Source organism: Trachinotus anak, unplaced genomic scaffold (assembly GCF_046630095.1).
Source record: "Trachinotus anak isolate AG129_WGS33_773 ecotype Australia unplaced genomic scaffold, CSIRO_AGI_Tana_v1 ptg000012l, whole genome shotgun sequence".
In the NCBI taxonomy this organism is placed as follows: Eukaryota; Metazoa; Chordata; class Actinopteri; order Carangiformes; family Carangidae; genus Trachinotus; species Trachinotus anak.
Genome location: NW_027273863.1, coordinates 17,143,969 through 17,169,530, shown reverse-complemented (window position 1 = coordinate 17,169,530; position 25,562 = coordinate 17,143,969). Strand labels below are relative to the sequence as shown.

Genomic DNA, 25,562 nt, shown 5'->3' with positions numbered 1-25,562 from the left:
CCCCGCCCGTCTCTGTCTGCCTCATGCTCCTCTCCCCCCCCCCCCCCCCCCCCCGAATCTCCCCCACCCTTCTCCCTTCCTCCCTCTATCCTCCCACCATCCTTCTCTCACCCTCAGCAGGAAAACGCTTGTGGCCCGCAATGGAGACAGCCTGACTGCGCAGGCGGCCCGGCAGATGCACTGGAGATAAGTTTGTGTGCGTAAGCTGGGCCGCGACCCTACGCGGCAGGACATTGACCAGATCCTGTCAGTAAGAGGGCAAGAGCCGGCCCAGCACCTCCTTTGCTCATTTGCTTCCATGCTGCCCGCCCCCCCTCCCCATCCTACTGTCTCCATGCCTGGCTTCCCCAGCAGCCCAGCAGGGGCCAGAGGGGAGGACAGGCCCCCTGGAGCCAAGACTTTCCTCTGGGATCTGAGGCTCCAACCCTAGGCTCCCTGACACCTCCTGTATGCACCATAGAGGTGCCAAAAACACACTTACACACACAGTCAAAACTTCACCAAGCAACACAATAGGTCCCCGAGATAACTTCCCCTGTCCCACAGAAAGATAATGGATTGTGGTGTGTGGAAGGCTTTGTGACAGAGACGCTGAACTACTTATGAAAACACCATCCTTCATGCTACATCAGCACTTTTTGGTTTCTTTTGTCCGTGGAATAGTTTTAGAGGAAACACCTAGGCTGGAAATGTGGATGATTTGTCATGTGAAAGTGTAGCTGGTGCTACCAAGTGGTGATAGTGAGAGCCTTTTCCCACCAGCAGTAGTATAGGATTTCTTTTTGGCGCAAGTCATTTATTCAGAGAGTCAGTGAAGCTGAGAGGAAAGACACACCACTAGATCAAAAACAAGCTGTAGCTGAATATATGCTCCAACAAGGAAGACTGTTTCTTTATATTATGCAGTGCTTTGCCAGTCCCCCTACATCTCAAATTGCCAAGCAGTACCAATGACTTCCTGACTCCATCTAAGTGCCTGGCCCTCAAGGACCGTGGGCAGAGATGAAAGAATTGGCACAACTTGAAATGCCACGGGGAAGTATTGACAATTTGGCTGCTTTGAAGTACAGATAATTGAGCTTTCACTAGTTTTTATCTCCTCCTGAGACTATATTTACATCAGTGAGCACTGGCCAGCGTCATTTAGATGCTGCCAGCAAACCAGTGGCCAGATTTCTGTAAACACAAATCATGTATAGTGCATTTTAAAGAACCATACCAGTGGTTTTGCATGTTTTCAAAAAAATCACCATAGCAGACCTGCCAACCTTGGAAGAAAGTCTTGGAGTACCACTTCATGCCAAAAACGTGTGAATTTAACGTTACACTCTCTTTCCCTCAGACATCACCATCAACATGAGCACTATATATTATTTTCATTCTAGGGACATACTTATATATGGCAAGTATTTCCATTTTTTCTATCGTAATTCCTTTTAATTATAAGCCTTAACAATACATAGAAATTGCCCTAAAAAATGCTTATCATCTGGTGTTCAGCTATTACCTGCTGATCCTTGATAACATTGTAATATCAGAATTGCTGGCTATGCAGTATGAAGATGCTGAGGCATGGCCATCTCTCCAGGTAACTAGGAATCTCTGCGCGACATGCCTGCACCTTCCGTCCTTGGTTTTGGCAGCAATAGTTACGTAACTTTAGGCTAATTTATTTTTCACTGTCTCAAATTAGTGACAAAAAATGATTTAATGCGGGTCAAACTTCAAAAACCATTCAAGGATCTCAACACTTTGTCTTGCACTCCACGTAGATTTAGTAAGTCACACATCTTCATTTGAGAATTAGGGCAACACAGTTTTTGTTTCCCATTCTAATCACATTTTAAATTGAACGGTCACTTAAACAACATGTACCCATCTGTTATGATGACGACAGGCGCTTGTGACTGAAATCACAGTACGCTGGAAGGAGCAGAAATCCATACTTCCTTCTGCCCTGAATCATAACCCACCACTAGAATTCATCTCTCATCAGACAACCAACTCCTCCACACAGAGCAATAAGAAGCTGAACCCAGCTCCTCATAGCTGAGAGGTTAAACCTAGTTTGTCATCAGATTCCAGTGGGAGGGAGGGATGAAGACGTTGTGCAAAGAGCAACCAGGCCTGTTCACAGGCAACATCTCACTCCTACTGACACCTCTTCTAGGAAATCTCATCAGAAATTCCCATTTCAACCAGCAGCTTCATGTCTTCTGGTACTCTCACTCCTCTTCTTGTTGCTTTGTCTCCAGAGAAAATTGAGTGTATGGCAATGCTGATTCAGCCGGTTTTAAAGGTTATGTTGGACATTTTGGGAAATACACTTATTCACTTTCTTGCTAGTTAGATAGCTCAGGTAGTTATCTGTCGATATGAGGCAGCCAGCTGCCAGTTAGCTTAACTTAGCATAAAATCTGAATGCACATAAAACCACATAAAAATGAAGATTTCTAGACTTATGGGATATAATGTGTTAATTAATAATGCTTTTGAGGTGTCAGTAGGCGCATTCTGATGCTATCCAGAGCTAGCTGTAATCCCAGGTTTCCAGTCTTTAAGCTAAGCTATGCTAATGTAACAGAGTTTATATAGTATGCGATTCAACTTGCTGAAATTTTCATGATTTTATGTTTATATATCTGTATGGATTTATTAGTCATCAATGGCTCCTTCTCTCGGAAGCAGTAGTTATACGCCATTGGCAGCTTTAAGACGACACCGGTTCATGAGAGATGTACGCGAGGTGAGTTGCTGAGCTCAGCGTGCCAATATCGTGTAATAATGTCCGAATGTAAAACCTATGAACATATATGTGCACTGTGGTTTGTAGAAATGTTTATAAGAAGAGTTACGAGTGGGTTGCTGTACTTTTTAATTGCTGAAATATTCAAAAAACTGGCATATCGCACTCTTTAAGCTAGGCAGTTAGCCTCTCTGCTAAAATAACTTGCTAACTAGTGAGCTGTGTGAGAGCCACCTCTAACAAGCTAACTGAATGACTGATCTGTGCATATTCTGCTTGTGTCCAGACAATAAACGGTGGCACAGAAAAGATAAGCAAGAGTTAGGGTTACAGTGCTAGTTCCAGTAAAGTGCAGCTTAAGCGCAGTTACACTAAGCAAACCCTCTCCTGGCTCTAGCCTAATTTTGAATGGGCAGATAAAAAAGTATGTGAATATTCTCATCTAACTATTGGCAAAGAAAGCAAATAAGTGTATTTCCCAAAATGTCAAATTCAAGTCATCCAGCAACCACAAAATGAGCCTTGACCTCATGGTCTTTGTCTCCAGCACAGTGATGACAAAAACAAAAAGAAAACAAACGAAAAAAACAACTGAAAGCAGACCCCTCGCATGTGGCTGTGTTGAAAACAAGCATAATTTCCAAAAATTAATAAGAACGGCATTAGAACAAAACAGATGGTCTACACAAGGCAGTCACTTCCAGGTGTGTAATTTCTCAGCTGGGCTTTATCCAAATTTTGTGCAACACTTCACACTGACATCATAAGAGCTTCATAGCCATCTGAATGTCTGACTGCATGTTTTTGTGATTCCAAATGAACCACCTTCCACCAACCGGTAAAAGGCATCCAACAAGCAAAGGTTTAAAGAGTACATTTGTAAAGATTTGTTGTTGGTGCCGTGGGGTGGAACACTGCAAGCTGCCCCTTGACCCTTTAAAGATATGTCAAGCTGTGACTGGTCAGGGTCCAATATGTAGGCCACCATGTCAGTTAAGAAGTTGTAAGAAGTTAAGTCACAGTAAGAATGTATAACTCAGTGATGATCATCTCCAAAAAGTCATACAGCACAATCCAGGTCTGTGAATCCAAAGGTCATACAGTGTATTTATCTGTGTACATAAAGCAAATGATTATTTTTTTAAGTGACTAACATTTTGAATCACCAGAAAATTGAATTTTTCATGTCATGAGTTATTTATTTGGCAAACATCACCATCATTCCCACTGCATTTCAACGAGAAAGAAAGTGCTATTGTCGGTCACGCGGGCAGATCAGTCCAGTTGAAAAGCACCGTGTGGAGGTGACAAAGTCAGTGACGTTGCTCATCAGGTGTTGTGGTCTAAGTACAACAGCAGACGTAATGTAGTGTGCAGCCACACTCCCTATCCTGTTGCATTGCACAACATGTGAAAGACTGTGATTCAGGGTAAATATTGTCATAACGTGATTCACCCTCTAACTCTTAAGTTCTCTGGTGGCGTTGAGGATCAGAGCATGGTTTTGTCATCAGCATATATGCAAATATAAATGTGGTGTCACCTCGGTCTTTTGGGTGAAAAGCTTAATTTGTGTGTCTTTTACATCTTCCTGCGAGATATCTACTGCTAGTTTGGTTTGTTTCCTGCTGTCACAAAAATGTATGTTGCTTTTTTTCATGAGAAATTGCTACGCCATAACTCACGAGCTTCAGTTTCAATTAACATGTGAATGACCATGTTCTTGAGGGAGGGTCTTGTTACAATTAACGCACCATTCCTTTGCACGGCGCTCATCGGTCCAGGGAATATGTTTTCTGTTCTTGGGAGCTTATCTTTCAGCAGGAGCAAGTTTTTGCAACAAAGCAAAGAGATTGAATGAATATTACAAAAATGTTGGGTCACTTCCCAGATTAGATGATCAATGATGTTAAAGTTGTTTTTTTTCCCCTAAAACACTGGGAGAGGAACATTAGTGTGACAGATATGGCGTATTTGTTGTGGTCATGGCTAAGCTGTCCTACAGCTTCACTAAAATACATCTTTGTTTGATTTGGATAAAAGGTTACCATAAATGGTTGATAGCCCGAAAAACATGCAACTCTATGAAGCAGCACAACATGGTAGCTGGAGCACAAAGTAACCTAATGTATGCGTTGAAATATTACTTTCACTGAGACCAGGCTAGGTCAGGCCACAAATATCCTTTTTATGTGTGTAATTTGAATATGAAACCATAGCAAATGCCAGACTAAAATATATAAACATTAAATGATGTGAATCAAATTAATTCAAAATCAAATAACCTTGAATGCCCCATATTAATATTGTTGAAGAAGCTGAACCAGACCTCAAAGTTCCCACCACCTTTAAGTCCAGCTGTCATACATTCATATGAGGCAATATCTGTCAGGTCCACTCTAATTCTTACACCTATAATGACGCCAACAATTATGAAAAACAATTAGTGACATAACCTAGGCCATGTGTATTCTTATAGTTTCCTCTGCAGAGCTTAAAATACTCCTTATTTTGCTGCTAGTTTATTTCTAACTACAGGAAATTCCAGGTCAAAAGTGAAAACAAGGAGAGAACAAACTGAATACACACAGTCCTGGCAGCCCCCAGCCTTTCAGTTAAAGCTCAATATCTAGAAAGAGAGTCGGCTGACATCAACATCCGCTGACTAAATGTGGAGTAGGTAAAATATTGTCCTCTGCTGTTTACCTCACACACTGGCTGCCCTTTAATCTCTAATCCCTCTTTTAGCCCTCAGACAACACAGGCCAGCGGACCCATTGTATGGAACTCCACGTTGCTCTCTCAAGGTGTGTGATTAACCCCTACTGTACACAAGAGTAAACACCACATCAAAGGCAGCCACAGAGGGTGTCTGCAGGTAACGGGGTCAGTGGGAGGTGAGGGGTCAGTCGCAGGCCGAGAAAATGACGGAGAAAATAATCCAACAAGATGAAGAAAGAGAAAGCTGGTTGGAGTTCGTAGTTTTACCATTCAGACCTCCTCCACCTCAACCGAAATTAAACCGTTGCCCTCTAAAACCAGATAGTCCCAATGTGCCGGATGAAAAATGCCCTCACACACAACGCCGCCGCTCATTACGCGATAAAGTGGACAAGACGTATTCATCAAAGGACTGGCTGAGTAACCTGTCGGTCTGACATAGGCAGTCACGTTGAGACACTGTTCCTGCAACTTATTTGTCTAATGGGCAAGAGGAAAGAAAGTCTCCACTATAGTAACTTATACACATTACACGTGAAGAATGTAACCTAAAGTATGTAACCTATATCAATATAAATTGCCTGTGATTTAAAAAAAGAGACAAGAATACGCAGACTAACATAACAGACATGTAGACCAAGAGAGGTTTTTGTTCCCACAGCTCTCCTGCATGTTTCACACAATCCCAGAGATGGAATTCTTTGCGTATTTGTTCACTTATTTATTCTTAATTCTTTGCTTAGCTGTGGCGTCTTTCCAGTTCGTCCTTTATTACATTTTCTTTTCATTTTTTTGTGGCTCAATTTAGATTTACAGGTGCCTCAGGTGAAATTTTTAAAATCCAGTTTTACAAAATCATAGATCACAAAGGACAATTCCAGCATATTACAACTTATTTTTTACAGCGGTCAGTCCGGTACTGTAACAAAAGTTAACATCTGCAAACAGACATAACACATGCAAATGAAAAAAAAAAAAAATTCACCACTTTGGCAACACATAGGCAACTTTTGGGAAGCAAAGCAAATAAATAAAACAGAAACCCATTAAGAGACACACTCACCAATGTAATAAAGAAATGCTCTGCAGAATCGCAGAGACACTTGGGGAAATTAAAAACTGATGAATTTGCTTCCTGCTATCAATTCTATTGATAATAGTTTCCAAGTTCAAGATTAAGAGCAGTCAAGTTAAAGAGCACCCCTTAAGGTTTTAAACAAAGCTCCAGGCTGTAGCCAAATTTCTATCAGAACAGAAAACAAAGGCGAACTGTAAAACAACTTCAAACTGTCAGTTTTAAACATCCGTCACATTACAGACTGACTTCCTGTTTCAACCTTTCCCCGCCATACTTGCTGCAGTCGTGTGCAGACAGTTTTCCTGTACAATGAGGAATTATTACTGACGTTTTAGGTGCAATTGTTGTTTTACCTTTAGGTGTAATTTTAGTTTTACCTTTAGAAAATCAAGTCATCATGCTTGTTTACAACTTGTCTGATCTTTTTATTGTGTACGTTTCCTTGAAACTCTGAAGTGATTTATTTGCTTTGGGTGTTCTGGTAGAGGCATTGTGTTAAAGTAACATGCTCTACGACAACTCCAGAGACCATGAAATGCAGTTGAAACCTTTGTAACAGGGAAGTAAGTGATCATTGAGTTAAGATTACCTGATGAAACATACTGTATGTTTGAAAGCATTTAGTGCATCATTTTTACAAATTTTCTTATGGCTTAACGTTGTGACAAAGTATTCGCACTGTGCTATGTTGATGGGATAATTTTTTTTTTTAAATGACCTTAACACTATTACAGATGGAAACTGGCTCCATGAAGCCATGTTCTCTTTGCAACTTTGCAAATGCTGTAAATTGCGTATTTTCAAAAATATATTTTCGGTCATGCAAGATGCAAGTGCAGGTATGTGTTCAAATTCGGGTTGACACTTCAGTTCAGCAGGTGTTGGCACCCATGTGGGGTAAAGTAAGGTGGTGTTACTCTATATAAACAGTACAAGAGTCAGCACAGACACACACAAACACACTCACACCTCTTTCCACCAACAGCGTGTTTGCCACAAGACCACACAAACTGTATTTACACCTCGCATTTCTGTGCATAAACGCTGCTACTATTAATTAAGCTCACGCTGTTTGTGTATGTCTCTTTGTATGGTGGGGGTTTTGGGGAACAAAGCGATTTCAGATCTACCCTCCTCCTCCTCCTCCTCCTCCTCCCTCTCCTCCTCCTCCCTCTGCTGCACTAATTGAGTGATTCAGAACAGGGCTCAGACATGCCGGCCCTGCGACTCTATCTGACTGGGATATTATCGCAGTGGCTGTCAGACCAGGGTCCAGAGCAGCTTGAGAGGAATGCAGCTTACAACTGTGGGCCAACAGACCCACTACTGCAACTGCAGACCCTCAACCCCCCCCCCCCCCCCCCCCCCCACCCCCCCCACCCCCAACCACCTCAGGCCAATCAGTCAACAGGACCCAAGGGGCCATTTTCAAAAACAATCACTCTCTCTAAGTAGTCAAGAGGTGCCAGGGCTAATTATAAACAAACTATTGATGTTCTCGCAAAGGATTGTGCTAGACTGTGCCAGTGCAGTAAATGTTTGTGTGTGCATCTGCGTGTGTGTGTGTGTGGGTGCGTGCATGTGTGTGAGTTAGGGTCACAGGAAGGTTCTGCTTGACAGAGCATTCAATTGGCCATTTAACAGACCTCACCCGAAGTGAACGCTCGGTGAAGACAGCCACAGACTCCTAATGACAAGTGCTTGGATTGGGCTGAAACAAACAGCCAGAAACTGTAAATAGGAGAAAGTAATTGCTCAAGCCCTGATCTTAATACATTTTTGGCCATTTTAAGCAAACTCAAAGCAAAGATTTGGAATTTACGAGCACTGTAAACTAAGGTCACTGTAGTGTGAGAACAAGTTTGTGCCATATTCATCAAGAGAAAATAAAGTCATTTTTATATAGAATAAACTTCTTGTGCCAGGGTCAATTATCCCTAAATATATAAAAATACACAAGTATTCCAAATATTCATAGAATTAAAGCTTGAAGGGTGAGAAAATGGTGCATCATATGAATATGACCTTTGGAGAAGACTGCGTCCACAGCTATGCTAGTATGTGAGGCTGCACTTGGGTGGCACGGTGATGGTTTAAACCAAATGGTAAAACAAAGCATTGGATCATGCTCACCTCGACAATACTAACACGATGATGTTCAGCAGGTATGTTGTTTACCATGTATCGACAATGAATCAAACCTAAATGTTGGACAAATAGGGAGAAATTTTGTCATGATAGTGGCACCAGGTGTGATAGTTAAGGAGCCACCAAAGTTATTGCAGTTCATCCTTGAGTGGGATACGACTGTCTGTGCCATAGCTAGCCATTCTATCTGACCATTCAGTCGGGCTTGCCAAGGCTTGCCAAGCTAAAAAAAAACATATATCAACCTCAAAGTTATTAAGTTTCATCCTCAGAGGGCCATGAATGTTTGTATGTAACTTCATGGTAATCCATCAAATAGTTATTGAGATATTCCAGTCCGGACCAAAGTGGTGACTGACCATCTGACTGACGACCAAGCTGACATTGCCATCCCTAGAACCTTGTAAGGCCCAAATGTTGAATAAAGGATAGAAACCAAAAGCTCAGTCTCAGTTCATTAAGTCCACAGTGACACCCAGTGAATCTAGTTTCACTGCTGAGTGTTGAGACAGCAGCCAGCCCTCTTTGAAATAATGTATTTAGGTCTAAATCATACGATAAGGCTGCATGCCACTGGGCTGTGCTGTGTGACGGAGACAGAGAGCAGAGTGACAGACGCTCTGCAGAGCCAAAAAGTTCCATCCTCCTCCGGTTAAAACAACAGCCTTTTCATAGGAGCTATCGCACTATGACACATGGTCCGATCCAAGAGAGCCGTATTTATTTTGGTATGGGCTACATTTCTTTCCTTTAAGTAATGAATTAAGAAAACACAGGGCCTGGCGCTGGGATGTGGAGATGTGTGGGAGAGAGCTGCATGCACCATCTCACTGCAAACGGGAAAGGAATGGAGTCAGGGGGGTTGGGGTGGGTGCGAGGTATCCAAGGATAGGAGCATTCCCTCATCCTTTCATGCTCTCATCCTCTCATTTTTTTTCTCTCTGCTGAAGTCATGTTTTCAGTCCGCCGTCCAAGAGAGACAGCCAAAACTTGGGAGGACTGGATGAAGTGGTTGACGGAGAGAAGTGGAGTTCAAAGAAGCAGGGGGATGTCTTGAAAGCAGTCTAAAACACTTAATGGCCGAGAGAAGACAGCAACTTTGTTTCTGTACTATGTTTTAACATATGAATCTTCAAGGGCTTTGTTGCATGGGCCTGTGTGTTTGCAAGCACATAGGATATAACTTAAGGTTGGTAACGGGTCAGCCAAAGAGATTTGGTAACAGCTCCCTCCTCTGCACACCCTCCAACAGAACACCTTCTGCAGAGGGGTTAAGCAAATGTTAGTGATGTGATAACCAGCCTGTTTATTGAGGGGCCTCTAGCGGGACAGCTAGTAGGCCTGCCTGGGTTTCCTCTTTGATGATATCATTCGGCCAGTCCACCAAATCAGGCAACCATTTACTCCCAATCAGCCCTCATACATTGCCAAATTTGGAAGAATCATTCTGAATAAATAAAATAGTGTGACAATGTGAGAGCACCCATGGAAAGCAAGTTGTGTAGTATTGCATAGATGGTGATGCAAGAAATTAAAAGGCAAATATTCTTCAGTAAAGTTGTCGGCTATTGCTTTTTACAGTTGTGTGTAAAGGGTCCAGTTTTGAAGAAATACATTGTCGTAGTTGATGCTGAATGACTGTTATTCAATCCTAGATTTACCCTGAATTCAAAGCCAGGATCCTCTTAATCATGCCAAATAAGTCACAAGTCAGCAGGTCTGTTTCCTTTTTGTTTAAATGAAAAAATTACAACAGTATGTTTTCACTTTCTTCATACTCAGAAGAATGACAGGAATTCAACCACTTGAGGAACAATGTGCAACCAACACATTTTAGCTGCAGTATTTTTTGTGTGTGTCATGTCCCATTAAGAACAAACCTGCACTCTGCATGAACACGGTACATGGTGATATAGATGCGTCATCTAGCATCTGGGTCAGCCAGTTTAACTTTATACATCCAAATATCTTTTGATGCCTGTGTTATGACTGGGCTTCTATATGTATGTATATGTATGTATATACTATATGTGCGTTTTCTCTTGGTTGCCAACCATGGTGTCTTGCCAGGAGCCGGTGATGATGATCGCTTGCAACGACCTTCAGCCATGATTGCGTTCACAACAAGAGGTTATAATACGCCCACTGACAGACTGGACACTAGAGCGACAAGCTATCTGTGAAAGAGTGACAAGACAGATGGTTAGCCAGTTAGCATGCTAAAGTTAATAGAAGGAAAGATGTGATAGAAATAGAAGCAAAATAAGAGTCAACATTGTTGTTGCTTTCCAACAAGATGGCTCTTAGTAAGTTTGCTTCTGGACTGGTAAGTAAATAGCTGTTAATGCTAATGTTAGCTATGTAGCAACAACAAAAACTTACATATAGCTTCTTTAAAAGCCATCTGTGGAGCTCATTTTCTGTGGCCTCACTGGACTTTTTTAAAAGCTGATGTTCAAAATATATTTATATGCAGTGTAATGATATACTACATTGATATACCTTTGTATTCAAAACTGTGAGATTTGGAATATGCACTATTAATCTAAATACTGTTCAGGTAAATTACACAAATAAACTCTGATGAGGTAAACCTATGAGAATAATTATATATATTTCTCTTGAGCATATATATTGTATAAAGTTTTTCACTTCAGAAACTCGCAATAGATCCTTATGCTCATTGATCTGACACAAAGATACCACAGCAGAGAACAATAGTTGGAATTCACCTGTTATGGCTAATGAAAGAGTTTGTCACTTCCCACTATTCTTAAATTAGGGAAACTCCATATTTTTCTGACGAACTACAAATATTCCACATAAATTCCACCCTTTAAACTGTTCCAACCTTGGTTTTGTATTTATGTATGTCTTCGCTCTTCTCTCCTTTTTCCTGTTTCCAAGTGAGAAATGCAGAGGGCTAAGCCTGGAGGTGGGTTTCAGTTCAGAGTTTAAAAGGGCACCTCTGAAAAACACTGGCAGGTATTCAACAAGTGTGGTGCATTTGTGATAACAGTTGGGTTGACTTGAGCACCGGCTGTAGATTTAGTGTAACTAGAAAAAAAAAGGCAGAGTGAGATATGGAGTGTGTCTGCTGTCAAGGTCAGTTTGTACGTTCGTGTGCTGACTCCTTCAGTGTACTTACAGGGCAAAAACAAAGCTACAGTTGCACCAAAGAGCACAATGTGCATGCATGCTCTGTGGCTGGCCAGTTGAATTGTGCAGTGTAAGTGAAAGCTTGACCTCATAACTGCTTAGTGTTAATACTGCAGGAATTCACTGGAATTTTGTTTTTACAAATGAGGACAGGAAAGAGTAACAGTGGAGGCATAAATCAGGGATTTTTTTTTTCTCCCTCCTCAGAATAAGTGACCACATTGGTGTAATAATAAACATCTCAGGCAGAGATTGATGTTGGATGGGCCTGACTAAGGGCACGTAGTTGCTAATCCGTGCGCGGGCAGTGCCCATCCCGGGCACCAACCCTCCCCACAATTCCCACATTATTCGGAGGCGAAGCAGGAAGAAATGACAGACATAATTTCCCTGTGATCAAACATTGTTGGTACGTACATTAACACGACTGATGCAATCTGTGCTCGGCACAAAATAATTGAATGTGCTGAAATTGGGAACTATTTTGAGGTATTTCCTCTCTTTAGAGCAGCAGGGCAGATTGGCTTCATTAAGGGGGGAAAAACAGGAAGTTTTAAAGTCACGTCTATAATTAATTGGACGCCTCAGCCGAAGGGTCTGCCTGGTCAAGGGAGCACAAGGAAGCAGCTCTGTTGTTGTGCTCAGTCACTGGGTTCACATCAGACTTAAAACAAATTATGTTTGTGATCTTATTAAAAGGAAAACCACAGCATATTACAACTTGGGTGTTATTTTTGTTGCTCTGGCCATCAGTTCTATTACTTATGATGTGTTCAAATTTACAGAAAGTAAACAAGATGACCAGATTGGCCAGATTGGCTACCAGTTTATTTGAAGGTAGCACTGATAAAGTGATAGAGTGAGCAAGCATGTAATGCCTCTAAAAATCGGACACTGCACAGGAAAACTCTTACTGATCAACAAAGACAGTCGAAGGCATCAGCAGGCTAGTTGTTGGTAGCCGTGCTAATTTGTCTTCTCGTACTGTAACAAGGTTATCAGTGAGGAAGTACGCTAACACACAAGTCCCTGAAAAATCAATGTGCTGTGAGTCCTTATTCTGTACCTATATTTATTTTTGGCAACGCAGCAATTTATCACTGTTAATGTAATGTAAAAAACAAAGCGAGAAACAAAGACTTGTTTCAAGCCAACGTGCCTCCAAAATATGAACATTTATACAAACATAAAATCTAGGTTTGAAAACTTTTCTGAATTACAGCAATATTCTCAGAAATTTCTGTCCTCATTTCTTCACTGTGTTGGGTTTTGATCCAACAGAGGACTCTGTCCAAAACGTCTGGCTAAAAGAACATTAGATACTGAAAAGAAAGACAGCTCAATTTTATTGTCGTAGATAAATAATAATAATGGATAATAAAAGTTTTAACACATTGAAAAAAAACTTGCAAAAAACATGCAAGCAGATAAGCTCACTAGTGGCAGCGCTAGCTCACTTACCCTCATCGGTCATGTGGCATTCGCTTTGCAGCAAGTAGCAGTCCTTTGAGAGTTTCCCCTGAGCTGCGGCTGATCTTACAACAGACAATTAGGGTTGATATTTAACTGTTTGCTCTCATTTTCTCTTCAAACTAAATCAGACTAAGCTGAGTATTTGTACACAACCTGTATGATTGTCTGGCCACTTGCATATGTAGCCCTGCTGTACCTATTTCTGTCGGCACGTTCAGTGATCTCAGCAATGACTTGAGTACAGTGTAATCAGAATTGTGACAGAAGTGATGGCTGAAGCAATGGAAAAAAAAAACAAAAAAAAACAAGTTATGATAACCTGTTGTTTAACTACAAGGACTGGTGAGGTTTTAATGGGCTGCTGTATCTTCTGTTTGGGAGCCTGCCATGCGTCAGCCTGTTATTTATTTTAGATGCTCATTTGCTTATCAGGGGTGTTCATAAGAGGTCTCAGCGGAGAGCTGCCCAATCAGCAGACAAGAGAGGAGCCTCACTTTTCTCCTCCATCAGGCTGCTGCATCCTGCAATCCATCCCCCGTCCTCACATAGAGCATATGTGGCGCTGCAGCTATCTTGAGCTCTAGATGAAAATTTATTACATTTCAGGGCTTCAGTGAGCCAAATGGTGTTTACACAAGCATACCTCATTCTGAGAAAGTGCGGGTCCTGAAGTCTGAGAAGCTGCATTGCATTCTGGGTAGGAGGGCTGTGAAAATCCCATCAAAACTTCATAGCCCACTGCTGACCCACATGACTAAAGCGATGACTCCATGTGGATTCTCTAGAAGCGTGGAGACTTTGAGCTCAGTGACTGATACTGGCCAGGAAGGAATGGGTCCCTCCGCCCTCTTCGTCCAAGTCAAACACAGTCAAACACAAACACAAACATGCAACATGCTGTACAAAATCGAGCATGGAAATCACCCTGTCACTGACTCACTGTATTGTTTTGTCTGTTTCACACCAGCCTGAACTATAAAGTTACCACTTAAAATGCCTTAAAGATAATAACATTTTCTTGGCATTTTAAGATTTATGCCACATATTTTTACAAAATGTGACTATGTCATCTAACTAAAAGCTGAGTCTGAACCCAGTTTTGTCTGTGCTGTCCTTTCACAATCATGATTGACTTCTGATCATACATCACCAGGAGAGAATGTGCTCTCCCTGTCAAGACAATGATTAGCATATTGCTTGTTGACATATGTTTAATTGATTAAAACAGGCCTGCTGTGATTTCATTGTGTTTTGTTTTTAAAGGCTGGGGTTCTGACAGAAATACTCCGGGAAGTATTGCATTTGGCGGTGAGCTTGGGTTCCCATACACGAGCGCGCTGAACTTAATTCAAAACGCCTTGGAACCAAGGTTGACTGTTGGGCTAGTAGGAGAGGAGAGATAGCTGTAACCTTAAATTGAACTCACAAGAATCTCAGCATACTCCTTGGATCGCCACAGCAGAAAATACTTACACGAGTTACATGATTTAGTGGCTGAGTTTCAAAGCCCAGACTCCTTTGGGCAGAGGGCTTGGTAATGAAATAACTTTTCCATTAGAGATTAACAGAACTCTTACCTGACAAAACTGGAAATGCATTGTCTAGAAACCAGGGATTCATTTGATAGTCAAATTGCGCCGGGCCTGTCACAGACATTACATATATTTGATTCGTTCCACACACCGCATGAAAAGAGACGTTTCTGCCGTTGAGGAGGAGTTTACTGAAGAGCTGAGCAGTAACAACCCCAGAGAAGTAGCAACATGGCTTCGAACATTCTGTATCATAATTGAGTCTCAACCCGCACGTCTCTGCCAACAAAGTTTCTCAGAATAATAATATTTTCATGACATTTTCATAGGAATCAGTTTCTGCAACTCCCTGTCACCAGCTGATAAACAGAGGAACTCAGAAACTAGTGTTTGTGTGTGCCTAAGTGCGCGGTTGGCACACTACTCACAGCAGAAAGTTCCCAGTGGCTTGTACCTTTAGGAGGAACAACAGATTGAACAAACAAAATATGTGACCGTTTTTTTTTCACTGGCAGGACAAGCATTTAATCCCAACACTGTTTTATTTGTCTTGAATGTTTGCATATCAGAGTAGAGCTTTATTTACTGTGCCTGCAGTAGCAGACATGTTCAAGTAGAGAGATGTTTTTTTTCCCCCCGTATCTTCTCTGCAGCATCTAGTTTTAATTGTTTGATGATGGAGGGCAGGTGGGCTACAGAGGTTCTATTGTCGGAGAAATGTAAAAAAAAAAAAAAGAAGTCTGCTGGTCAAATCAGCAATGTGACATGTAGAAGTGGGCGATAGGGATGAAATCCTTTATCATATGGCGTTATCGATATATATGATGATATGTTACAGAATGACAGGAATGTCTGTGGTTGGTTAATCCATTACTTTAAAAACCTGACAAATATGGACACTGATGTGAAAAAAACCCCCCAAAATTACATATTATCATAGCACAGTTTGTTCATTGATTGCATCACTGCCCAGTTGGCCTTATATATTCACAGTTATTAGATAGATGTCATGGTGTAAAATCTGTAAACTTATTATTAACAGCTGAATTCTATGAGGACGGCATCAAAACATATCAACAATTAAGATATAAAAATGTCATCTGAAGCCATTTCTTTGATTTCATAAGAGAAATGAGGGTTTAAAGGAATCCAGTATGTGACACTTTGAGTGTGACTTTTTTTTCTCAGGTATACTGGGACTGCTGCAGCTTCTGACTCACTCTCAGGCTAAAGGGTTGCAGCTTGTCAAGGAACTTTTCCTTTTTCATCATTACACAGCTCTTTCCCTTTGTCTTTTACCCCACTTCCAGCTTTCAATATTTCCTCCCATGACAACTTCCTGGCAATCCTCCCGCACACACGTGTATACACACACTCATACACAGACACACTCATATACACTCAGAGTTGGACCAAGGACTTGTGTCCCGCCCTGTGATTTTCATTCTTCTCCACCAGAAGTGTCATTCGCTCCAACACCCTGCCTTCCCTGAACACACTCCCACTGTTTCTGTAATAAGTAACACTGGCTATGCAGAGCTATAAATAAATATATGTATATATATATAGCTGTAATTCATGTGAGTAAAGACTTTGAGGGTTTATGACAAGCGTGGAGGAGGCACCTTTATTCTTTCCTGTACAGTTGTGGATGTGTTTACTAAAGCTAACTGAGAGGGCAAATAGCTTTGAAAGCACAGTTTGGCTTTCTATGAATCTGACAGGGTGAATAAAGCGAGGAATAATAATCCAGAAGAATGGAAGGTTTATACACACAAACACACTTTCCATTAGAGATCTTTTGATGGTACTCCAAATCTAAAAAGACTCCACAAGTAGCACAGCTATCATGTTTTTAAGTGTTTTTTCTCCCAGAATGTGCCCCCGTGTCTGTCGAGGAAACCCAAAAGGGCTGAGTCAGAGATCCCATCTCTTCCGGAGGCAGGGCCAGCGGTGCTCTCCTTTGAAACGCAACATGGAAAGATCAACAGGCATCTCCTGAGGGAGCCACTGGGCCATACTGTGCTGCTGCCCCATGGCCAAACAGCCCTGGGGCCTGTAGTCTGCTGCTGCTGTTGGGTTTGCCTGTACTGTTTACTTTGGGAGGACTTTCAACCCTGCGCAGCCATCAAGATCTCTGCGTTCTCCCTCTTTGTGTGTCTACGCCTGCCTCAGCCGTCCTATCTCTTTCCCCCTCTATCCAACCTATGATCACCTATTTGCAGAGAAACCCTTTTCTATTCCAAAGCTGCAACTCTGTGACAAACATCCTTCATGTCCCTCTCCATCACTCTCTCAGATAACAACCGTAAGATCACAGTTTGCATCGCATGGTGGATGATGTGACCCTCAGCTTTGTGAGCATCTATCCAGATGAGAGCGCAGGGAGGATTTCTGCGCTGTTGTGTTTATATTTCCTCCCTCGCAGCACCATGGATACGAGTCAGACAGTGCCAAGGTAGGACCACATCATAAATTAAGACACCCATAAATATTTGCTCATGTTGTTAATTTAACACTAGTTTGCATTTACATATCTGAGGGCGGTTTTGTAATTTATCTGCTTGGAAGCTCGAGGACTCAATGCCTGGTGGTCTCGGTGTACAAATTGGGTTTTATATAACACCTAGCACAAAATGACCACATGCCAAACATTTCCCCACTGATAACACTAACACTGAAAAAAAAATAATAAAAGCGTCTGATGAACAATCTTTTGCTGAAACAAATGTCAGCGACTGTACCATTCCAGCCAAATGTCAAAAAGTTTGATCGTCTGCAAAAGCAACAGAAGTAAATAGGCGCAATAACAGTGTTTATGTCCCAACTGTGGATGTGGCTGTTGTGCAGTGCAGCACATTCCTCCACACTCAATAAACTCAGCTAAATCAATACGACAGAGAACAGACAGATAACTCTAAGCCCGGGCATAAATCTGAACCAGCTCTAAAAATCTTTTCATGTGCTATTACTCACAGGCCATATTCGCTTAAGTACAGTAAACACTGTGACAGGTACTTTGAGCTGCTGGTTCAAGAGGACACAGGAAAGTGGATCGTGCTTTGAGCCTTCGGGGGCTGCTAGAAAAGAACAAAACTCTTAAGTAAAAAAAAAAAAAAAGCTGTGAAGAAGAATAAAGACTCGCTTTAATGAAACATAAGCAGAATGTAGAATCACACCACCCAGAAAACACTGAAATAGTTTGATTTGAGATGTCATCTTTTGAAACATTTAGGTGGGAGATGTGTCTTTCTGAAAATGAAGCATGGATTTTATTGTTCATTGCACAGCCTTGCCCAGGAAATGCTCACCGTGCATTAGCTGATCTTAATTCCCTCCCCCCCAACCCCTACCATGCATGAAAATATCTGAGAGGCTTTTCAGTCTTCCTTAGAACTGGGAGAGGTGGGATGTTAAAGCATAGCTGCGATTGCCTCATACAAAAGTATGCCTGAGTAATATTAATATTATGCAAGAACACTATTCTTTCCACACCTTCAAAAAACTAATACTCTTCCTTTAAAACACAGGTTGACTGTAAATTCATTTGCATCACCAGCACAATTTATTGGACTGAAATTAAATAAAAATAATTTCTTATAATGTTCCAAAAAAAAACAAAACATGTTTCATATTTCAAAAAATAAATAAGTCCAGAAGAATGAATAACATGCCCTTTTTTGGATGAAGCAAGTTGTGAAAGAAAAAAAAATTGAAAATAAAAATAAGAAATAACCTCTCTTTACGCCAAGTTTCACACCTAACTCATCAGGTTTGAATCTCTCCATGGTTGTTTTGTGGCCTGAAATGGCTTTTCGAGACCCCGCCCACAAAATTGCTGGAGGACATGGAGACACAGAAGGTGCAGAATCAAATATACCTCAAATTTTGACTCTGCATGCCACCCATTCTGCTGTGAGTTCAAATACTTAAACACAACAAGGGCACATTTCAAAGAAAATATTATAATAATGTCATATAAACTTCTGCATTTATTTTTCTCATTGTCCACTTTAACACCTCATCATGTTAAACTGGGCCGTCACACTCCTTTTGATCCTCACTGGGATTAGTCAAAGTCATCAAAGTAACATGAATTTGTCCAGAGGTGACCTCACCCTCCACTTTGGTCTAATTCTGGTATAAAAATGATGCAACAGTACATGCTTGCATGGTGAAAGGTATACAGTTTATAGTGAGTCAGGTAGTGCAGCCAGCAGTCTTCTTTTGCAGTTTATGTCTTGTAACATAAAGGTCAGTAGGCTCACAGCTATTCTGGGTGTGCTTTGTTCAAACAAGCCACGAGCTGCTTTACATGGAAAACAGTTTTTGTAGCTCTTCTTCAAGAGAAGTACCTTAATGCTACCCAACAGCTGACAAGGTTTCAGTATCAAAAATTAGTCTGAAGGAGTTGATTGTTTGCAATTTTTTTTTAGTAAAATAATTAAACAAAAACACTAGATGACATACCCTGTTTAAACCAAACTAGTATCAGTCAAATACAGTAAGAGCTTTCAGTGGAAAACATGTGCAGATTCAACACTACCGTACTACTAACAACCACTTATAAAGACAAAAAAATTAGAAAAGAAGACATCAGAATGGTTTAACTTCTACTCTATATTGATATCTTTATTAACAATCATAGCCATGTTTTCAACAATGGAAGATTTATAAATATTTTTTTTTCTTTTGATTCATAAAAGTTGTCTCGTCACTTGTGGCATGATTCCAGTTGTGGAAAGAAAAAGAAAATCTAAACGTCCTTAAAGAGTATGGCGCTTCATGAAGCGCCTGTATCCAATCAACAGCTTTTTTCTTCAGAGAGGAAATCCATTATGTACACGATGGCTTTCTTTGAAGAACCCAGATCTGATTCTGTGCCATGGATGGGAGAGATATCGAGTGCACGGCAGGTCCAGAAACCATCCACATCAGGCCACCTGATTGATCGTCTGGCCTGGCGTTTCCCTTTAGTTTCTTTTTTTCTTTTTTTTTCTTTTTTTTTTTTTTTTTTTTTTTTTAAGGCAACAAGATCCCCACACCAATCTGGAAACAAATCCCAGATATTCCAATCTCGGTTCAAGCTTGCAGCATGACCTAAGGTGGTTTCACCCTTCTCCCCCCCCCCCCGTCCAACTCTTCTTGCATCAGCCGCGAGGAAGGAAACAAACATTGCCCCCAAATACTTCCACATTACACAGCATCCAGACAGAAGGGGCCAGAGATTGCTGTCCTCCCAAAAGATTTAAATGTTCAAGCTAAAGCCATGGGGCACCATGGTTCACCCCTCACTGAAGCTACATCTGATGGCTGGGTCAGGCCCACGCTGGTGTACAGGCCGTCCTGTGCCGGGAACTTCACTGCTGAGCCCGAGCCTGTTCCCTCCCCTGAGCTGGACAGCACAGATGAACTCACCTGTGGGGAAATTAAAAAAAAAAATAAAACTGCATTATTAACCTGCATGTGTTCAAAAAGCAGCCGTTTCTTGTATAAAATATGCACTGGCCCTGATTCAGAGTGTGATTCATTTTTGGTTTTGCATTACACAAGTGAGGGGAAAAAAGCACCATAATCTCATTTTACTGTAATGTTATAAGTGACACATTTGTTAACAGCAGTCATCACCACAAAGCATCAGTCAGACTACATGTGACCATTTTAACAAAACACCTGCTGTAACAAAGGTTGCAATACTTTCATTACAAAATGTTCAACACTGAGGATACATCATGAACAGAGTTTGATATCTAAAATATAAGTGAGGATAGTATTTCCAAATTACTGATTTTATATCAGGCTTTATTGAAAAAAAAATATAATTCCTGTTCCAGTACATATAATTTATGTGGTGCCTTGAATTCAAAAGGAACAGAAAAATGTGAATTTAATATTAAAATGAATGAGTAAATAAAATTCTTACCCCTGAGACCTGTCCAGAGGGAGAGCTGGTTTTTGAGCAATCCTCAGAATTGGATGAAGAAGTGGATGTGGGAGTCATGGAGATAGAGTTGCTATTTCCTATAAAAACATAAAATATGTTGTTAAGATGGTCTTTTAAAAAGCCAGGGCTGATGACATTCATCCACACGCAAAGGAGTAAGAATGATCAGTAACTCACCAGAGGATCCCTTAGTTTTATTCAATGTTTTCGGTTTTCTTTTTCTCGTCTGAATTCCCTCTTTCTTCATAGCGAGTGGCCGAGGTACCTGCAGGTGGGATAATTTTTGGAGACCATTTATTATTTTTGATTCGTGAGGCCCAGATTAATAAAACCGAGTTTGAAATTAAAGATAAATGTGAACTGAAATCTCCACTCACCCCGTGGAGTTTTGTGTAGAGGCCACATGCGTTGCACACCGGCTCTCCCTCGGCATTTCTGCGCCACAGAGTGGTCGTGCTGGTTTGACAATTAGCACAGGACAGGCCGATTCTTCTGGACGTTGACTGGTGATAGAAACACAACATAAATTCAGTCTTTATGGTCCGATTTGAGCATTTCAAAGAAGAAACTGAAATTCACAGATTTGTCGAGATGAAATAATTTGGGAGTCTTCCTCACAAGCTAAGAAAAAAAGTTTTTTTTAGGCCTAAGTAAAAGCCACGCTCCACTAATTGAATTAGGATTCGTCCATTCAAATGCTATTTCCTAACAACAATACAGCTCCTATTATGAGCTCCGTTTACATGGCTTTTACGCACGAATTTCTACAGGATGTTGATTTTCAAGGAGTCCATACGTGACATTTGATTTCCTTGTAAAAACTGTGCGTAATGCTGCGCGTAATGGCACCAGGAAAAGAGTTGCCCTCATGTCGACTACCTAGATTAAATTACCCAAACAGAGCCACTGAATAGGCTGAGTGACAGATTAAGTGCCCAACTAATTACATTAACAAAGGCCCTCTGTGTTTGGGTGGCTTTGATCCAATTAAATCAGTTCCTCCGATTCCGTTGAAAACCAAATCATGAGAAACAGGCCAGCACCTCTTTCCTCTAATCTTGCATCAGCGTCATTTCTATGATTGTTGGTTTATTAATATTATTGGTGAATGTGCTAAATTGTGTCACAGTCTTTGTGACTTCTGGCGATTTCACACGATGAATCACAGACAAAATGGCACAAATACCCAGCATTCAAATCAAATCTGAAAGGCTCGATATGTCGCCTGAAGGTAAATCGTTAGATACAGTGAATATCACCCATCAGCCCGACCACCTCCAGCCATTGTTTGAAACAATTAGGCAGGAAATTGAGCGGATAAGTGGTCCCCTGCTTACCGTCCGTTTCGGTGGTTTAATTAATGGCCTGCTCAGCCCATTCATTTTGCTGTACAGGCCGCAGGCGTTGCAGAGAAAGTGGCCTGTGCCGTCGCGCCTCCAGAGCGGCGTGGAGATGGAGCCGCAGTTGACGCACTCTCTGCTCTCCCCCATGTCGTCGAGAATATCTGAAACTGTGAAATCAAAATCAGAAACAGAAGGCACCACTTTTATCGGCCACATGGACATGCCTGTTTGGCGTTGTTTTCGTGAGAGCTCGCGTTCCTCGGACAAATGTCAGGTGAAGTACATCAAGTCACATCCACAGATTTCATCGAGTGAAATAATTATTTCAATAGTACAAGCTGGATCGTATCAAAAAGAAGATTTCAGTTTATTTATACCGTTGTGAAAATGTTGCTCGGATACCTTTGGGATTTTGTTTTTATATTTTATGCTTCTGCGTATTTTGGACAGTTGTTGAGTCGCCCGCAGAAATAGGCCTCATTTTTCTTGCAGGGATGACACACACACACACACACACACACACACACACACACACGGTCCCTCAGGCCGAATCCAGCACAATTTCCAACATAGGAGGAATATTTCTGTGGTTACTTCAGTTAGGTTAGTTTGGGTAAATTAATTTTGATACTTGGAGCTGCAATTTCGGTGCCTTGTCTAAAGCCTCTTTAGAGGACACATGCTTGATTGAACGACTTTTTCTTTAATCTTTCTTTTTTTTTAATTTCATCCCAGACAGTAAGAATGAAAACTATTCCATCACTATGCCGCCCCCCCCCCACACCCCCCTGTCTACTTCGCATTTTTTCTCACTTCCGTTTGGTCCTCGGATCAAGGGCGCGCCTCTGCTCTGCAAGGTGTGCAGCATCGTGTTCTCGAAGTGTCCCCCGGTCCAAGGCGAGGGCAGCTGGGAAAGCTGCGGTGCAACATAAGGAGAGTATGGACTCGGGTAGGTCCCACCGAGGGGTCGAGAGAGGCCGTACTGGTCTCTGTTGCTCACATTCAGCGTGTTACTGTAGCCGCTGTCTCTCGGTGTCCCGTTATTCATGGGCGGACTCGGAGGATAGTGGAACCGGCTGGAGGTGTGCGGGCTCCCGGTGCTGTATGAAGGGCTCTCCGGGGTGGACTGCGACCAGACCGAGTGGCTGGAGACGGCGTGGCTGGGCTGCACAGAGCCGCTGCCCTGCAGATAAGAAAGGCTGGGTATCATGGGGCCCACCCGGGAGCTAGGCACGTACACGGGAGAGTTGGGGTTGGAGTGCATATAACCACCAGAGGAGGAATCATATCCAGTCTGGCTCGGGGCTGCGGCGATGGCGATTGTTTGGTACATGTCGGCCGGGTCCACCAGCAAGCTCGCCTTGTGCGTTCCGCTGGAGAAGACGAGTTTGCTGCCTTGGTCTAAATCCGTAAACAGCGGGATGTCCTCGGCAGTAGTCAGGGTGTTGTTATGGTGTCCGAAGTGAACGTAGGAGTGTAGTGATCTGCCGTCAGAGCGGCGGTGACCCAGTGCGTCAAGCTCGCTCGGAGGTGTCCTCAGCTCGTCCGAGGTGGGACCGTCCCTCCTGCTGTCACCGGGCAGGTAGGTCTGCTCAGCCGGTGACCCTGGGCTGCTGGATACTTCTCGCTTGACCATGGACCAGCTGTTTTCGCCCAGGTCCATCCAGGAGCACTTTCCATACACCGTAGGGGTTAATAAAAATGGTCAGGGAGTAGTCCACCCTGTGAGAAAAAAAAAAAAAGAGAAAATGAGTGGGAACAGTTGGGAAATCGGGGGAAATACACTTAGGTCCTATGTGAAGTTCTGGGCAACTGAGTTTAAAATATGCCACAAAAACATCTGGATAGAAAGCGCAAATCCACCTCTGATCTTACAGTGCGTTTTCATCCTTAAAGTAGCAGCCCCAGTAAAAACAGAGTAAACTCCGAGTCTGAACATTAGCTCACAGCATGCGGACTAACTGCATCATCTCTAACTCCAATAAAGCGCATCCAGTCCACAGTGATTGCCATACTCCCATCAAGAGCTCTTAAGAAGCATGGATCCATCCGTGTCAAATCTCTGTCCTCCCACACACACACACACACACACACACACACACACACGCACACGCACACGCACACACACACACACACACAACAGATAGGAAACAAAACGCAATATGTCTTCACAGCAAAAGAGATAACCGTTTGATAAGACCCAAAACAGATAAGGACCGAGAGGCAGGCTGGAGCGATAAAACGATACCCTGAAAGTAGTTAGGTCCAGCTGCGCTCGCCACCACAATCCAGCTGTTTGCCGCACAAGAGAAAAGACAGGAGACTCAGAAGGTAAAAGAGGAGACACCGGTCGCTTTTCACCACATACCTGCTAGTTATGTGCCATAGGTCGCAGTCAGAGTTCCTAACAGTGAGCCGCCGCTTCTCCTGGAAGTACTGGGAAACGCTGGTGCGGTCTGACGAGGTTTATGAGAGGAGGCGCTTCTGGTGGCTGCGGCTGCAGGAGGCGGACCAATCATGAGGAGCGCGAGCCGCTGCGAGCACTGTGGGGGTGCCAGCCTGTGAACTCCTCCAATCAATCACACGGACAAAACAGAAAGAGAGAGAGAGAGCGAGAGCGAGAGAGGCTTGATCGCGTCTGAAACTTTTAATAACCGGCAAATGCAATCACGCTTCCCGAGAGTTTTCCTCGGCTCTGCTTTTGGACACGGATGGAGCTCCGCCTCCTCTCAGCCGCTCTGCTCTTTTCGATTGATCAAGCTTAATTCTCAGGAATCGTTCCTCTGAGTTTAAATTCGTGCGCTATATAAAGTCATGCAAACATTTTGGATATTTTTTTTTTTTTATCCTTTTTTCTACAATTGTTTTTTTCATTTATAGCTTTGTTTTTAAGATGTTACTGACATGTACACAAAACCTGCCGAATTAGATTGGTGCAACATATTTTCTAATATAGGCTACTATACATTTACTATATTTACTATTTACTTATAGGTACACGCTTGACATTATGCTACTTTATTTTTTTTTTTAAGTGAAATGTACTTTTTTTTCCCCTCTTCACATCATTTATCTTACAGCTGTAGTTGGGGCCTACAATTTAGAAACTGACATTTAAAAAAAACCTTTCACCAATTAGCAAAAGATGTTGTAATTCAGCTGCAGCTCGGCGGAACAATGCTACTTCCAAGCATCATCAACAATAATCCTGTGATCCAGGCTAAAGTGTGTTTGTTGTGTATGTTTGCTTACAGTTTGCTGTATGCGGATTCTGAATGCATGACTCTTACTTGCAATGGAGTGTTTTCACGCTGATGTAGGCTATTGCTACTTTTATTTTGGTAAAATGTCTGAATACTTCCTCCACCACTGGCTGATAATTACAGCAAATTATGGACTGCAAAACTTTATGAATAAA

The 25,562-nt window shown here is 42.1% G+C and overlaps 1 protein-coding gene and 1 long non-coding RNA gene across 4 annotated transcripts; one reads left to right on the top strand and one right to left on the bottom strand.

Moving 5' to 3' along the window:
* The first annotated feature begins 253 nt into the window (after positions 1 to 253).
* On the top strand, positions 254 to 16,820 carry LOC139628988 (uncharacterized). The gene is made up of 3 exons (XR_011692888.1): positions 254 to 2,746; positions 5,495 to 5,553; positions 9,644 to 16,820. It is a non-coding gene; the product is annotated as an uncharacterized lncRNA (long non-coding RNA).
* A 1,166-nt stretch (positions 16,821 to 17,986) lies between these two features.
* On the bottom strand, positions 17,987 to 24,708 carry gata6 (GATA binding protein 6). 3 transcript variants are annotated; one of them, XM_071491283.1, is made up of 7 exons: positions 24,513 to 24,708; positions 22,958 to 23,866; positions 22,139 to 22,311; positions 21,179 to 21,304; positions 20,979 to 21,066; positions 20,781 to 20,878; positions 17,987 to 20,275 (listed from the first exon to the last, which is right to left on the bottom strand). In XM_071491283.1, the coding sequence occupies exons 2-7, from the start codon at positions 23,805 to 23,807 to the stop codon at positions 20,114 to 20,116; spliced, it is 1,497 nt and encodes a 498-aa protein (XP_071347384.1). In that variant the 5' UTR covers positions 23,808 to 23,866; positions 24,513 to 24,708; the 3' UTR covers positions 17,987 to 20,113. The 3 variants fall into 3 exon arrangements, with proteins under 3 accessions (XP_071347384.1, XP_071347385.1, XP_071347386.1); XM_071491284.1 differs by lacking the exon at positions 24,513 to 24,708 and adding an exon at positions 24,008 to 24,270; XM_071491285.1 differs by lacking the exon at positions 24,513 to 24,708 and adding an exon at positions 24,020 to 24,155.
* Positions 24,709 to 25,562: the final 854 nt, after the last annotated feature.